Raw genomic sequence first — 15,506 nt, forward strand, 5'->3', positions numbered from 1 at the left:
AATTAGTCCAGGGGGAAAGAAGGTTTATGTAATCAGGGAAAAATGGGTGCATGGGGGAAATTAGGATCATAGGGAAAGTAAGCTCATAAGAAATATTGGAGGGAGGGGGAGGCCAAGGATGAGATGGAGGGATGGAGTGGAGAGGTATATGAGATGGAGGGATGGAGTGGAGAGGTATATGAGATGGAGGGATGGAATGGAGAGGTATATGAGATGGAGGAATGGAGTGGAGAGGTATATGAGAGAGGGTGTGTGTGAGCTGGGAGCAGGGCAGTGAAATGGCGGGGGACAGGACAACATGGAGGTGATTTGTTTGTGGTCACCCCTTACGGGATTAAGGCGTCTGGCAATAGATAGATAGAAGAAATATTGGAGAATTGATGTGAGCTGTATCCCTTTTACACTAACTTGGCTTCAAATTTATCTCACTCCTTCTGAAATGTTGAGTTGAACCAGTAGATTAACACAAGAATATAGTGTTAGTGATGAAGTTTGATGTAGTGTGCAGTTAATAAATCTCAGTCTTGTTCTCCATCTCTGGCAGTGCTGTACAGGGAACTGTGTGAGCCGTCGCCTGGCTTCGTGATGCCGCCGGTGGACGAGTGTACGTTGAGCCCCGGCCAGTGTGGTGAGGGTGGGCGCTGCATTGACACCGACACTGGGTACACCTGTGAATGCTACCCAGGCTTCACCCTCGACGTCATCACTGACCGTTGCTATGGTAGGTGTGGATGGAGGAGGCATCGGGTGTGTATCACAAGTGGTGACATCTGAATGACTGTGTGTCGTCTGTTGTTCACCGAATGTTCAAGGCAGTGCTTGAAATTTAGATGGGTTTGACCTCTCTTAAATACACCTGAGACCCATGGAAATATTCTGCTCAAGAGGACCCACGGTGGGTCCTAACCCCCTCCCCTCCAATGAAATGTGTTTAATAGGAGGTGGATGAAAATATTTATTTATAAATGAGACCTTTCAGAAATGCTGTCCTAGAAGTCACAACTGTGGGAATTTTGAGACTGAAACACATTGCTGTCATGGCTGTTGAATAAAAAGAAATGTCCATGATATTGGAAGTACTGCTTCCTAAATCATAGCAAATGTTCTACTGTAGTATGAATTATCCACTGCATATAGCTTCACATTGGTTACATTTTTTCTGTTCTCAGAGGAGACTTTTAGCATCTAGCTGTAAAGGCTTGTCCCATTCACCCCCTCACCCACTTTTCAGGTGAAGGACTGGCACATTTAGGGGTGATGATCCCCCAAATACACAACCCTATTTTGAGTACTGATCCAGTATGTAATTGCCGTTTCATCAGGCGCCTCCCTGAAGGTGAATAAAAATCACTCAGTGGTAGTATGAATAAAATAAAACCAAGACCCCATCGCACTCACCAGTCCTCGTCTCCATTTCAGATATTGATGAGTGTCGGGAAGGTGCGTGTCAGGGCGGCCGCTGCTACAACACTAAAGGCAGCTTCACATGTACTTGTCCTCCAGGTTTTGACCTCTCCTCTGATGGCCGCTCTTGTATTGGTATGTGTCCTCCATATAATTTTAAGTCTAAATGGCATAATCAACCAGAGAATCAGTGGATTTACATTGAGCAGTGTTGCTGTGTGCATTTTCTCCATAAGCATTATTTCTGAATCCATAATGAAATAAACCGGTTTGTTGTAAAGTTCCATCTTTGTGCTGCATTAACAGTGGTAGGTACGCACTTTCAGGTAGCAAATTCTCACCCCTTTTCTGTCCAGCTCTCTAATGCACGAGTGAACCAGTGCTCTCGGTCGTTCATGTATGCAACAGGTCGATTCCGAAACTGTCTTCCTCTGTCTCTTTCTCTTTCTGCCTATGACCTCCAGTCTTTAAAGTCCAGTAAATGTATTTATATTTTTAACTATTTTTTCCCATGGAGGGAACAGTTTCGTGTGCTTTTAGCCTTTGGTTCCTTCCTCTTTCCATTAAAAAAAAAAAAACAGTCAAAGTTATTTATAGTTCTTTTAGCTTAACTTGGCCCAGATTTTCTTCCTTTTGCACTTTATTTCAAGTAGTACAGCAACAGAATAAAATTACAGTACGCTATGACCACATCCTTTCCATAGCACTTGTTTGTTACTATTCACTACCTGTTGTACTGTAATTTGGCCCAGAGTTTCGTCTGTATCCAGTGTATATCACACAGCCTTGTGGCAGGAAAAAACAGTGCTGTGACACAAGTCAAGAGTGAGAGCAGTGGAAATGAGTTATTTAAGAGGAGCCTGTGGAGTCACATGGAGAGACAGGCTGACAAATGAGGATATAAAGGAGCGTTGTGGTGTGGATGTGGATGTGACAGGAAGCGTTATGAGGAACACACTGAGGTGGTTTGGCCATGTGGAGAGGATGGAGGGTGAAAGACTGACGAAGAGAGTGTATGTGAGTGAGGTGGAGGGGGGAAGAGGGAGGGGGAGGCTGAGGATGAGATGGAGGGATGGGGTGGAGAGGTATATGAGAGAGGGGGTGTGAGTTGGGAGCAGGGCAGTGAAATGGCGGGGGACAGGGCGACTTGGAGGCGATTTATTTGTGGCCACCCCAAACGGGATTGAGGCGTCTGGCAATAGATAGATAGACTGTATATCCTTTTCATAGCACTTTTTTGTTCATAGATTGATATGCCAGTGTTAATCTGTTCTTGTAACTCAGCATTCAAGATAGATGGCAATTTTAAACCAAGTTAGAGTAGTAAAGTAAGTCTGGCATTATATTTTGGTGTTAATCCATTGTTACAGGTCAGTATTCAGTGAGAGATGGCAATTTTAGGCCAAGTTAAAGTGAAAGGAGTAAAGTGACTATTTTCAAGCACATCATTCACTGTTTCAGAATGTAAGGATGGAAATATTTTAGACACTGGATCAAGTGTACTGATCCATAATAATTTTCTCCCTGATCTGTCTATATATTTTTCTATCAATCTATTGTTAGATGCCCTAATCCCACAAGGGATGGCCACAAACAAATCACCTCCACAGTGCTCTCTCTTCTGCCACTCTGCTGCCCTCACATCCTCTCTGATGCTTTTTGTATTTTTGATGAGGGTGGGTTCATGGAATGTGGGAAATTTGAGGGGAAGAGCGGGGGAAGTCGTTGAGGCATTCAGTAGGAGGTGGGTGGATGTGGCGTGTCTGCAGGAAGTCCGGTACAGGGGTGGATCAGCCCGAAAGATTGTTGGGAAGGACTGTTGCTATAAGTTGTTTTGGCAGGGGGGGACAGACGGATATGGGGGTGTTGGTGTGATGGTTGAGGAGAAATGGGTGGAATATGTTATGAATGTTATAAGAGTAAGGAATAGGATATTGGTAATGAAAATTCTATTCAGTAGAAAGATAGCTTCAATTATATCAGCATATGCCCCACAGGCAGGATTGGATGAAGCAGAGAAAGATAGATTTTGGGATGATTTAATACGTGTAGTGGGTGGTATGCAGGATGATGAGATAGTGATTTTGGGAGGGAGGGAACTTAAATGGCCATGTAGATGAAGCAGCACAAGGTTATGAAGGAGTGCATGGGGAATGTGCATATGGTATTAGGAATGCAGAAGGGGAAAGGATACTCGAGTTTGGGGAGGCAACGGACATGATTGTGTGCAACACATATTTTAGGAAAAGAGAGAGTAGGTTAATTACGTATGAGTCTGGGGGAAATAGCAGTCAGATAGATTATTTCTGGTTAGGAGGGCCGATAGGAGGTTAGTGGGGGATGTTAAAGTTATAGGAAGTGAGGAGTGTGTGCAGCAGCACAAACTATTGATTTGTGATATGGTGTTTAAAGAACAAGTGATGAAAAAGAGGACTTATGTACCTAGGAGGAAAATATGGAAGCTGAAAAACTAAGTAGTAAGGGATGCCTTCTATAGCGAGTTGAGGAGAGTGGTGGCTGAACAGGGAGCTGTAGACAGAGGCATTAATGAACAGTACAGAGCCCTCAAGAACAATCTCTTGAGAGTTACTGATGTAACATGCGGTTGGACAAGAGGACCACCAAGACATAAAGTAACTTGGTGGTGGGATGAGGGTGTGCAAGCTGCAGTTAAGGAGAAAAGAAGGCTTTTCCTGGAATGGAAGAAGAGTGGTAGCAAAGAGGAATATTTGGCTGCCAAGTGGAGGGCTAGGAGAGAGGTATACAGGACAAAGTCTGAGTCACAGAGACTTTTACTTGATAACCTAAATCATGGGGAAAGGAAAAATATATTTAGGGTGGCAGGTCAGGTGAAGAGGGATAATCGGGATATCATAGGTGAGCAGTGTGTGAAGAATGATGAAGGAAGGGTAGTGGTGAACAGTGAGGATATTAAAGACGCATGGAGAAAGCATTATAGCCAGTTGTTGAATGAGGAGTTTGACTGGGACAGGGAAGGTTTGGAGCCAGCAGATCCAGTGTCTGGCCCTTGGCGTTTGATTGATGCTGCTACTGTGAATGAGACAATAGGCAGGATGAAGGTGGGGAAGGCATCAGGTGTGTCTGGGTTGACTGCCGAAATGTTGAAGGCCTCAGGCGATTTAAGGGTGAGGTTAGTCACTGACCTGATAAATAGGATTATTTATGAGTGTGTTGTCCCAGATGATTGGCTGAAGAGTGTAATTGTAAATGTGTATAAAGGGAAGGGTGATGCCCTGGAAAGAGGAAATTATAGAGGTATAAAGCTTTTAGATCAGATAATGAAGGTAATGGAGAGAGTTTTAGAAGGTATGATTAGAGAAAGAGCGAATATTGATGAGATGCAGTTTGGGTTTATGCCAGGTAGGGGGACCACTGATGCCATATTCATTGTTCGACAGCTTCAGGAAAAATATATCAGTAAGAAAAGGGATCTGTATTTTGTTTTTGTTGATTTGGAAAAGGCCTTTGACAGAGTCCCAAGAGAGGTGGTGCAATGAGAAAGCTTAGCTTGGAGGAGTGGCTGGTTAGGGTGGTTATGGCTATGTATGTGGGTGCTTGCACACAGGTAAGAATGAATGGAGATTTGAGTGATGAGTTTTCCGTGAATGTTGGTGTGCATCAGGGGTCAGTTTTGAGTCCCATGTTGTTTATCATGGTACTGGAGGCCCTCTCACATGACTTTAGAAACGGACTCCCGTGGGAGATGTTGTATGCTGATGATTTGCTGTTGATTGCGGAGAGCGAAAGGGAGGCAGAGGAAAGGTTTAGGAAGTGAAGTGATGGTATGGGGCACAAAGGTTTAAGGGTAAATGCAGATAAAACAAAAGTGATGATATCTAGGATTGGTGGCGGTACTGTCAAAGATGAGGGAGAGTGGCCATGTGCAGTTTGCCACAAGGATGTGAGAAGTAATTCCATCTTGTGCGGTGTTTGTGATAAATGGGTACGTAAGAGATGTAGTGGTATCAGAGGTAGACCGCGAGATAATGCTGATTTTATGTGTACGGCGTGTCGGGGTGAGCAGGTGGAGATTGTCAGGCGTGAAAGGATTGAACTTGCTGGTGAATCTCTTGAGTGTGAGGAAGAGTTTTGTTATTTGGGAGACATGTTGTGTGCTGGAGGTGGGTCTGGAGCTAGCTCTGTGGCTAGGGTGAGAAGTGGTTGGAAGAAGTTCAGGGAGCTCTTGCCTCTCCTGACATTGAGAGGGCTCTCCCTACGTGCTAAGGGGTCTTTGTATGCAGCATATGTTAGGAGTGTAATGCTGTATGGTAGTGAGACCTGGGCAGTAAAGAAGGAGGATATGCTCTGGCTCAGACGTACAGAAATGACAATGATTAGGTGGATGTGTAGTGTGTCCCTGCGTGCAAGGTCTGGGGGGTCTGGGTTTACAATGGAAGAGTTGAGAGATAGGATGGGACTGGAGTGTATTGGTGTTGTGATGAGGAGAGGTAGATTGAGGTGGTTTGGACATGTGGAGAGGATGGGGGATGATAATTGGGTGAGGAAGGTGAGAAGTGTTAATATTGGGGGTGGGGTTATGAGGGGTAGACCGAGAAAGACATGGGACGAGGTCATTAAGTGTGACCTTAGGGTTAAGGGACTGAACAGGGAGGCTGCAATGGATCGTGCAGCGTGGAGAGCCGCCATTAGGTGACCAAGGCCGACACATGCAAGCATGTTGGAGCCTTTAAAAACGAAACAAAATGTAGATTGAATGTACATCGTCATCATTATCTTTCAGACCTCCTTTCCTACACCAAGGTAGGGTGAAGTAGGGTGCACAGAAAAAGAAAAAAAGAAAGAAAGAAAGAAAAAAGAAAAGAAGAAGAAGAATGAGGTACTAACCAAAGTCTGCCCAATTCAGTGAGCCACATTCCCATGCACTCACCGTTTGAAATACTGGCTCCACATGATAGGTTATATTAAAAAAGATAAAACTTTCTCCACATATTTTTACACCCTCCTGCCGTAATGAATCAATGTGATAACTGTCAAGTTAAAAAGAGGTGCCAAACCTTGGTCATACACTCTGCACAAAATTCTTCCAGCCAGCTTGATCACTTGTCAGTTCCCCAGCCTCGTTAGATCCTATTCCTGTCTTATGCATTCATTTACCACCTCTATCCACCTTCTCCACGGCTTACTATGTCTCCTCCTTCCTTCAAGTTCATTTAGAGAGCACATGCATCCATCCATCATCCAATACAGATTCATAACAATATTCTCCATCATGCTTTTTATATTTTAGATACTGTGTTGACCAACTGTAAAAATTCATAATACCATATTTGTCTCCATGATGCTTTGTTTTTGCACAGATCATGATGAGTGCAGCGAGACCGGTATGTGCGCAAATGGTGTGTGCACCAACTTGGATGGATCCTTCCAGTGTGTGTGCAACCCAGGATATGTTCTCTCCCCCTCTGGCTTTGCTTGTATAGGTAGGTGCACACACTCCTGGTGACTCTACACTGAGTGACAAGCCAAGTGGTGTCCTGTATCCCTTTAACCCATTTCCTATGTTGGGTGTAATCATATAACCAAATGAAGCCTGGTAGTTTAGGGTGAAGGCTCTCCAACCAGATGGAGGCTGTGTGGGTGCCATGTAAAGGGTGGCTGGGGTTTATTGCTCATGTAATGCCACTCAGGTTTGCTGCTGTGATTTATGAAGTCTTGAATGTCTGACCCATTTCATTACACTGTAACTGGTTTGTTTTCATCTGAGGGAATTGTGTCACTGTCATAGCCTGAATACCAGGTAGTGGCTGCATGAAGTTTAGTGAGTCTTGGCCAGGTTGTAGAAAAGAGTCTCTTTGATTACTATGCTTTTTTTATACTAACTTAGCTGTCTCTGGCCACATGACAGTGCATACACAAACAGCTTTGCCATGTATGTTCATGTGTACATTGTTACATTCATATGCACAGACTCTGGCCATGTGACAATACGTACAGTTTTGCTGTGTATATTCGTGGGTGTACTCTTACACTGACATAACAAAACTCCGTGTCCAGTAAGGGGTGGGAAGCAGTTTCACCCAGGGTCTGGGAGAGGGGTTGGGGGTGTATTACCAAAACACCAGGACCTGGGACCAAGGGGAACCCTGGGAGCAGACCAGAAGTTTACAAATACTGTATGTGGTAAATGTTCCTCAGCATTACATGATTTTGATCTGTTATGCTTAATTATGTACTCACATATAGGGAACAGAATATATATATGTGTATATATATATATATATATATATATATATATATATATATTATTTTGAGGGGGAGGTACTATCAGTTCAGCTGAAGAAGGGTTAATGTCCTACAATGTTCTTAGCACCAGAGCCATAAGGGGTCTCCACCAGGCCCTGGATTCACATGCACGCCCACATACCCAGTGAGCTTCAGTGGATGAGAGTACATGTGTTGCCTCTAACATTATGCACTGTGTGTTTGTAAGGGATGGGTGCCGTCTGCAGTGTACTATTCCCAGATTGACCCCTACCATTGTTAATCTAATGGTGTAGATTTTTGTCCTTGGCTTAGCTTCATTCATCTCATTGGGAAAAGAAAGCAATGCCGTGGCTCTACATCCTGTCTAGAGCAAATCGTTGTGACTGGCATCATATCCTTTTGAAGCTTATTTCATGTAGTTCATTGGGAAAAGATGACAGTGCTACAGCTCTACACCCTTTTCATAGCACTTCTTCATGACTGGCATCCTATTCTGGTGTTAAACCCTTTTTTCAACCCAGCATTCAAGATGGAGAGATGACAATTTTAGACCAAGTTAAAGTAAAAATGGTGTAGTTTTACCTATCATGGCCACACTGAAAGTCATGTATGAACTTTTATCCTAATATATATACAGCATAAGTTTGGTAATCATCATTGTCCCATCACTAAGTTTTACAGTTGTTCCCCCTGCTTCCCTGAGCGAGATGTAATACTGGATTGGACGGATGGATGGGCAGGGGGTGGGTGGATGGATGGACGAATAGATAGATAAATGGGTGGGTGGGTGGATGGATGGATGGATGGATGGATAAATTAGTGGATGGATACATGGATGGGTGGGTGGGTGGATGAATGGTTGGATGCATGGATGCTTGGATGCATGCACGAATGGGTGGGTGAGTGGATGTAGGGATGGATGAGTGGGTGGATAGATAGATGAATAGATGGATTATTTGTTACTGTCCTCTGACTGACTTCTATTCATTCCCCCCCTCCCCCAAGATATTGATGAGTGTGAGGAGAACCGTCGCATCTGTTTGTTTGGCCGTTGTGAGAACCTGCCAGGAAGCTACCGGTGTGTGTGTGATGACGGCTACACCCACGCCACTGATGGCAGCTTCTGCACTGACGTTGACGAATGCGCCGAGACCGGCATGTGTGAACACGGCACCTGTGTCAACATTGATGGCTCTTTCAAGTGTGTGTGTCAACCAGGATACAGGCTGGCACCCTCGGGCAAAACCTGTGTGGGTCAGTTTTCCATCCCTTTTCCTGTGCATGACCCCTCAACATTTTGTTTTTGTTTCATTTATAAAGGCTCCAACATCCTGTCATGCATTGGCCTTGGTCACCCAGTGGCAGCTCTCCACGCTACTGGATCTCTGGCAGCTTTTATAGTCAGTCCCTTATCCCAGCTTTCCATGCTGCGTGATCTCTAGCAGTCTCCCTGTTCAGTCACTTATCCCTGAGGTCACATTGTATGACACACCAGGTTTTCTTCAGTCTGCCTCATTCAGCTGTACCCTCAACATTCACACCTCTCACCCTGTGCACCCAGTTGTCTTAGACTGCTATTTTAATTTATTCAGCTTTAGTAAGATGTCTTTGAACTGTAGGCATCAGTGTAAAGGGTATAGTCTTTTCTTAACCCCTTACAGGATTAAAGTGTCTGGCTGTAGGTAAATAGATTGACAAATTCATAATTAGGTAAACAGATAGAGATTAAAAGTCTATCTATCTATTGCCAGACACCTCAGTCCTGTAAAGGGTGGCCACAAACAAATCGCCTCCACGTACAAAGCTTTTAAATGGGGCTGTCTGTGTAAGGTTTAGCTGTGTTTCTTTGACTGTGAGTGTGAAGTCATGTGCGGAATGTTTTTTGACCAGTAAGATGAGCCAGGATTCCAGGGCCTTGAATGGTGAGCAAATGAGAGTGAGACTCATTCAGTTGGGCAGACTTTGGTTAGTATCTTATTGTCAATTTTTTTTGGGCTCTCTGGACCTTACCTCATCCCCATCTTGCAGTGGGAAATGATGTCTGGATGATGATTGATGATGACTGATGATGATAATGATGATGTTGATGACAGTGATGATGATGATGTTGTTGATGATGATGATGATTGTATTTCCCTTCTGATGCTCTCCAACAAGTATACAGTGCAAGTATGTCAACAGACCTGGACGAGTGTCAGTCAGGTCCCTGCAAGAACGGTCGGTGCATCAACACACTAGGCAGCTTCCAGTGTGAGTGTCAGCCTGGGTTCACACTTGGCGTCAGTGGTGTTATGTGCTTGGGTAAGTGACGTTATTCATCTGTTCATCTATCTATTTATCTATCTGTCCATCTGTCTATCTATCTATTGCCAGACGCCTCAATCCCGTTTGGGGTGGCCACAAACAAATCGCCTCCAAGTCGCCCTGTCCCCCGCCATTTCACTGCCCTGCTCCCAACTCACACCCCCCTCTCTCATATACCTCTCCACCCCATCCCTCCATCTCATCCTCGGCCTCCCCCTCCCTCTTCCCCCTTCCACCTCACTGTCCATCTGCTTGGGTAAATGGCCTAATCCTCCTATCCAACTGTCCATCTATCTGTCTGTTCAGTTATCTGCCTGTCCATCTTTCCATCCTATCCATTTTCTCTCCATCTATCCATTTATAAACCTGTCCATCTATCCATTTATCTACCCATCCATATGCCAGTTTATTTACCTGTCTGTCTCTCCATCTATTTGTTCACCTGCCCATCATTCTGTAGTTCAGTTTCATTCTCCATTCATCCATCTTTCACTTTTCTTGCTAGTGTAAATCTCTCTCTCTCTCTCTCATAGATAAGATGATACAGTACCATAAACTCTTCCTTATTTGTTGTTGCAATGTCTGGCCCAAAGCAACTTCAGAGCCAAGTAAGTGACATTCATCCATCTATCTATTAATCTATCTGTCCATCTGGTTGGGTAAATGGCATAATCCTCCTATCCATTTGTTTGTCTATTCACTTATCTACGTGTCCATCTCTTCACCCTGTCATCTCCTTTTCTCTCTGTCTGTCAACTCATATATCTTCCTGTCACTTACTTGGCTCTGTTGAAACAATATCCAGTGATGAAATGGGATGCAACTAGCAGTTTTGTTCAATATCCGCCAGCAAAATGTATGAACCAGCCCATTTAAGGTCGCCATCTGGTGCTGTATTACTGTATTACTGTATTGTATCATTTCTGTATTATATTATAGGCTTAATTTTCGTCCTTTACCCTTGGGAAAGTTTTTAGGATGGAGGTTAGAGACAGATAGCAATGCAAGATCTGGCTCGACACCGAATATTGAGCCAATGGGGGGTACTGTACAATATCTGGCTTTTCATGATATTTGGCTGAATTGTGCTGGATAATTGAGAGTTTACTGTGTTAATTTTTCTTGTTAATGGTTGAACTTATAGATAAGAGGGTGTTCACTGTTGTTAAGTTTGTCTTATGGTTGTTAATCTGATACGAAGCTGGACTTACGGAGATCAAATGGTGTTAACTTTTCTGTTGGTGGTTAAATTTATAGATAAGATGGTGTTCATTTCTCTTGTTCATGGTTGATTATTATTATTATTATTATTATTATTATTATTCCATCCATCCATCCATCATCTAATCCTACGTTTCCCCATGAGGAGCGTAGGAGCCCGGGGCTAGGAAAGTTGGTTCAGGCATTTAAGATGAGAGTGACCAGCCTCACTCATCCCTGAGTGGCATTATGTGAGCAATAAACCCCAACCATCCCTTGGATATAAACCTTCACCGGCTCAATCCCATTGCAGCACTAATTATTATTATTATTATTATTATTTTCATTCATTCATTGCCAGATGCCATGTATCCCAAATGGGGTGGCCAAGGGCTTAGAGTTACTGTAATTGTTTTACAGGGAGGGGCACTAATCCTCCACCAACCCCACTTGACACGTAGGGATGCCAACAGCATCTGGTGTTCCCAGGCGGTCACCCATCCAAGTACTAACCAGACCAACATTTTTATAATTATTATTATTCATTTTGCTTACCAGTAGTTTATTTTGTAGAAAAGATGGTGCTCACTTTTCTCTCTTTTTATTTTGCTGGACAGACACCAAGCTGGACTTCTGTTACGCTGTGTACCGTGACGGTCAGTGCTCCAACCCATCCACCACGGCCACCACCAAGTCAGGATGTTGCTGCTGTACGGTGGTGCTGGGCCAGCAGTTGGGGTGGGGCACTCCCTGCCAGGCGTGTCCGCTGCCTGGATCACACGAATTCCAGGCCCTGTGTCCACACGGCACCGGCATCACGCACGAGGGACACGGTTAGTAGCAGCAGTTGGCCACCACCCTCTGCAAGAACCAGCAGTTAGAAATAGCAGTTAGTACCAGCAATTAGAAACAGCAGTTAGCTCTAGCAATTTGAAACAGCAGTTAGTTCCAGTATTAGAAACAGCAGTAAGGACCAGCATTTAGAAACAGCAATTAGTACCGGGAGTTAGAAGCAGGATTTTTTTTTTTCTCCCCCACTTGGCCCAAATTGTTGTTGTTTTTAGCTTATTTCACGTAACCCAGAGGCAGAAAAAGGCAGTGCTGTGGCTCTGCATACTTTCCACAGCACTTTTTTGTGACTCGCCCCATATTCTAGTGTTAATCCATTGCTATAGCTCGGCATTCAGGATGGAGAGAAGGCAACTTTAGGCCAGGTTAAATTAAAAGGAATAGTACATAATAAATAATTGTCCTGTTAAAGCAGTAGTGTTGACTGGAATGATTGCCTGCCATGGAAGGATTGGATATTTTGCTTCCTTTTTCTGTCTATCTATCTATCTATTGCCAGACGCCTTAATCCCGTAAGGGGTGGCCACAAACAAATCGCCTCCTTGTCGCCCTGTCCAGCACCATTTCATTGCCCTGCTCCCAGCTCACATCCCCCTCTCTCATATACTGTACCTCTCCACTCCATCCCACCATCCCATCCTTGGCCTCCCCCTCCCTCTCCCCCCGTCCACCTCACTCACATACACTCTCCTCTTCAGTCTCTCACTCTCCCTCCTCTATTTCTGTATCTATCTGTCTGTCTGTATTTATCTGTCTGTTATCTATCAGTCAGTCTATCTATTTGTCAGTCTATCTACGTAACCAGAGGCAATAATCCAGGAGAGGTTGGCCACAAATAAAATGCCTTCATGTTAGTCTGCCCTCTCTCCAGTTCACAGCTCCCCCCTCTCTCATATACTCCTCCATCACATCCTCAGTCTCCCCCTCCCTCTTCACCTCACTTACACTCCAAGTCAGTCTCTCATTCTCCACCTCTTTCATCACCTTACTCACACAGACTCTCCTAGTCAGTCTTTCATTCCCCCAGACATCAACAAGAGTGCACTGAATCCTCTCCCACAGACATCAATGAGTGTACCAGCAATGACACTCTCCTAGTCAGTCTTTCATTCTCCCACAGACATCAACGAGTGTACCAGCAATAGTGCTCTCCTGGTCAGTCTCTCATTTCCTCCACAGACATCAGTGAATGTGCCAGCTATAGTCCTCTCCTAGTTAGTCTCTCATTTTCCCACAGACATCAATGAGTACAAACATTAGCACTCTCCTAGTCAGTCTCTCATTTCCCTCACAGACAGTGTACCAACAATAGGGCTCTCCCAGTCAGTCTTTCATTCTCCCACAGACATCAGTGAGTGTGCCAGCAATGGTGCTTTTCTAGTCAGTCTCTCATTTTCCCACAGACATCAGTGAGTATGCCAGCAATGACTCTCTCCTAGTCAGTCTCTCATTTCCCCCACAGACATCAACGAGTGCGCTTTGAACCCCACAATCTGTCAAAACGGTGCGTGTGAGAACCTAGAGGCCGGGTATCGCTGCATCTGCAATCCTGGGTACCGTGTTGATGACACTGGCCGACGCTGCCACGACATCAACGAGTGTGCAATTGATAACCTGCTTTGTGATGGCGGACAGGTGAGGAATGCTCTTGTGGTGGTGGAATGTGTGTGTGTGTGTGTGTGTGTGTGTGTGTGTGTGTATTTACCTGTTTGTAGTATACAAGAAGTGTGTGTGTGTGTATTTACCTGTTTGTAGTATACAGGAATTGTGTGTGTGTGTGTGTGTGTGTGTGTGTGTGTGTGTGTGTGTGTGTGTGTGTACCACTGCACAGTATATGCCCCAGTAAAACACAGACACATCAACAGTGTACGAAACCTATGACACAGCCCCATAAATTGCTTACTTGTGGTTGATGGGTCTGCTTGATTAAACAGATCAGGTTGAGCAAGAGCAACAACCTCTACCTGGTTTTATTCAGCTCGGGAGAAATATTCAAACTGGAAGGGCTTGATTTAACGTTCACTATAGTCACGATGCACGACTCTGAGGTTGTCATTATCGTACCCTGGCAAATTACCATTCAGAAGTGCATCCTATTTCGTCTATAACATGAGAGGCAAGTGATTCGTGTATAATAATATTCGTGTATACAGTAATATATTCGTGCATAATAATACGATTCGTGTATATGATACGAAATTGGATACACTTTTGAATGGTAGGTTGCCAGGGTACGATAATGACAACCTCAGAGTTGTGCCTCGCGACTATAATCCCTTCATAGTTCATTTGAAGCATCTTAAGGTAGTTTTTAATACGTCACTGGATCTCAGAAGTTAAAAGTTTTCATGCATTTTTCATTTAATACAGTACAGCATCCCAAATCTGAACATCCAGTTTCCAAAAACCTCCACTTCGCAAAATATTTTTAAATGCAGTAGAAGGTTGTTGATATCACCTGTCCTTACACAATCACTGTAGATATGAAGACAAAGTTTATTTGTGGACAAGTGTAACAACAGATGATATATTACTAACACTGTACCTGTACAAGATACTTCATTGCATTTTCTATTCTTGGTACTGTAGGCTATTATTTTACAAGATATGCTCTTATTAATAATTTATTCTGCCTCCCTATATACTGGATTCTGCATAAAGCTCTTGGACCCAAGCATTTTGGGTTTCAGAGTTTGTACTGTTGCAGTTGGGTTGCCACCTTCCACCCTGGGAGGTGTTGCCATGAGGGTAATTATGTGGTTACAAGTTTGAGCTGCATTTTAGCCAGATTTATTCCAAATATCCCACTTGGTCCAGCAACTGGGCTGCTGTGGTGTTCAGATGCTTGCTGGGACAATATACAATTATCTGCTGATGTCATGAAAATGGCATCAGTGAAGGGAGAGAGGTACAAAACAAGAGAAAACTTATACTCAGTGCTTCTGCTTCAGGTATGTTATATACGTAACAATGAACAGTTTTGTCATATTTACCGAGCAGTTCACCTCACTTTACATCATATGACCCTTTCATTGCAGAATGCCAGTACTATGTGTATCAGCCTTTTATTTTAGAAGCAAATTCTCTTGGTGCCGACAAGTGCAGCCCCAGACATGCCTTGGTGGTGACCAAGCTGGCTGCATCTGGCATAGTAGTCACTTTCTTGGTGTGTGAGCCCTGCAAGGACAGGAATATTGCTTGCCAACCAAGTTGATGACATCAGACACCAAGGTGAAGCATTTCACCTTGCCCTAAAAATCTTGCTAAAATGCAGCTTTGGTAACCAACCACACAGTCATCACCCTCAGGCTGGAAACATTCAGCCACAAGTACGGTACCCTACATAGAGTCTAAGTCCAAGCTAAGACTCTCACATTGTTACGGATCTTATTTCACATCTCAACTTTTCCCCAATAGCTTCCTGTGACTGTTGGGAAATAATTAACTGGTTTCGGCACTTGCTTTAGCTTCCAGTCCGTAGGAAACATCAGCTGTACCGTGGC

At 44.0% G+C, this 15,506-nt stretch overlaps 1 protein-coding gene across 1 annotated transcript in view; it reads left to right on the forward strand.

The window, feature by feature from the left end:
- The window catches only part of LOC145396220 (fibrillin-2-like), a 102,261-nt gene that overhangs the window by 30,599 nt on the left and 56,156 nt on the right, over nucleotides 1-15,506 (forward strand). The window contains exons 8-14 of the mRNA XM_080269654.1: nucleotides 545-721; nucleotides 1,420-1,539; nucleotides 6,744-6,866; nucleotides 8,656-8,904; nucleotides 9,832-9,951; nucleotides 11,772-11,987; nucleotides 13,466-13,638. Coding sequence (XP_080125780.1) covers nucleotides 545-721; nucleotides 1,420-1,539; nucleotides 6,744-6,866; nucleotides 8,656-8,904; nucleotides 9,832-9,951; nucleotides 11,772-11,987; nucleotides 13,466-13,638 — 1,178 coding nt within the window. The remainder of the gene's footprint in view (nucleotides 1-544; nucleotides 722-1,419; nucleotides 1,540-6,743; nucleotides 6,867-8,655; nucleotides 8,905-9,831; nucleotides 9,952-11,771; nucleotides 11,988-13,465; nucleotides 13,639-15,506) is intronic.

Source organism: Coenobita brevimanus, chromosome 35 (genome assembly GCF_032717465.1).
Source record: "Coenobita brevimanus isolate Jiangsu-jjx chromosome 35, ASM3271746v2, whole genome shotgun sequence".
NCBI lineage: Eukaryota > Metazoa > Arthropoda > Malacostraca > Decapoda > Coenobitidae > Coenobita > Coenobita brevimanus.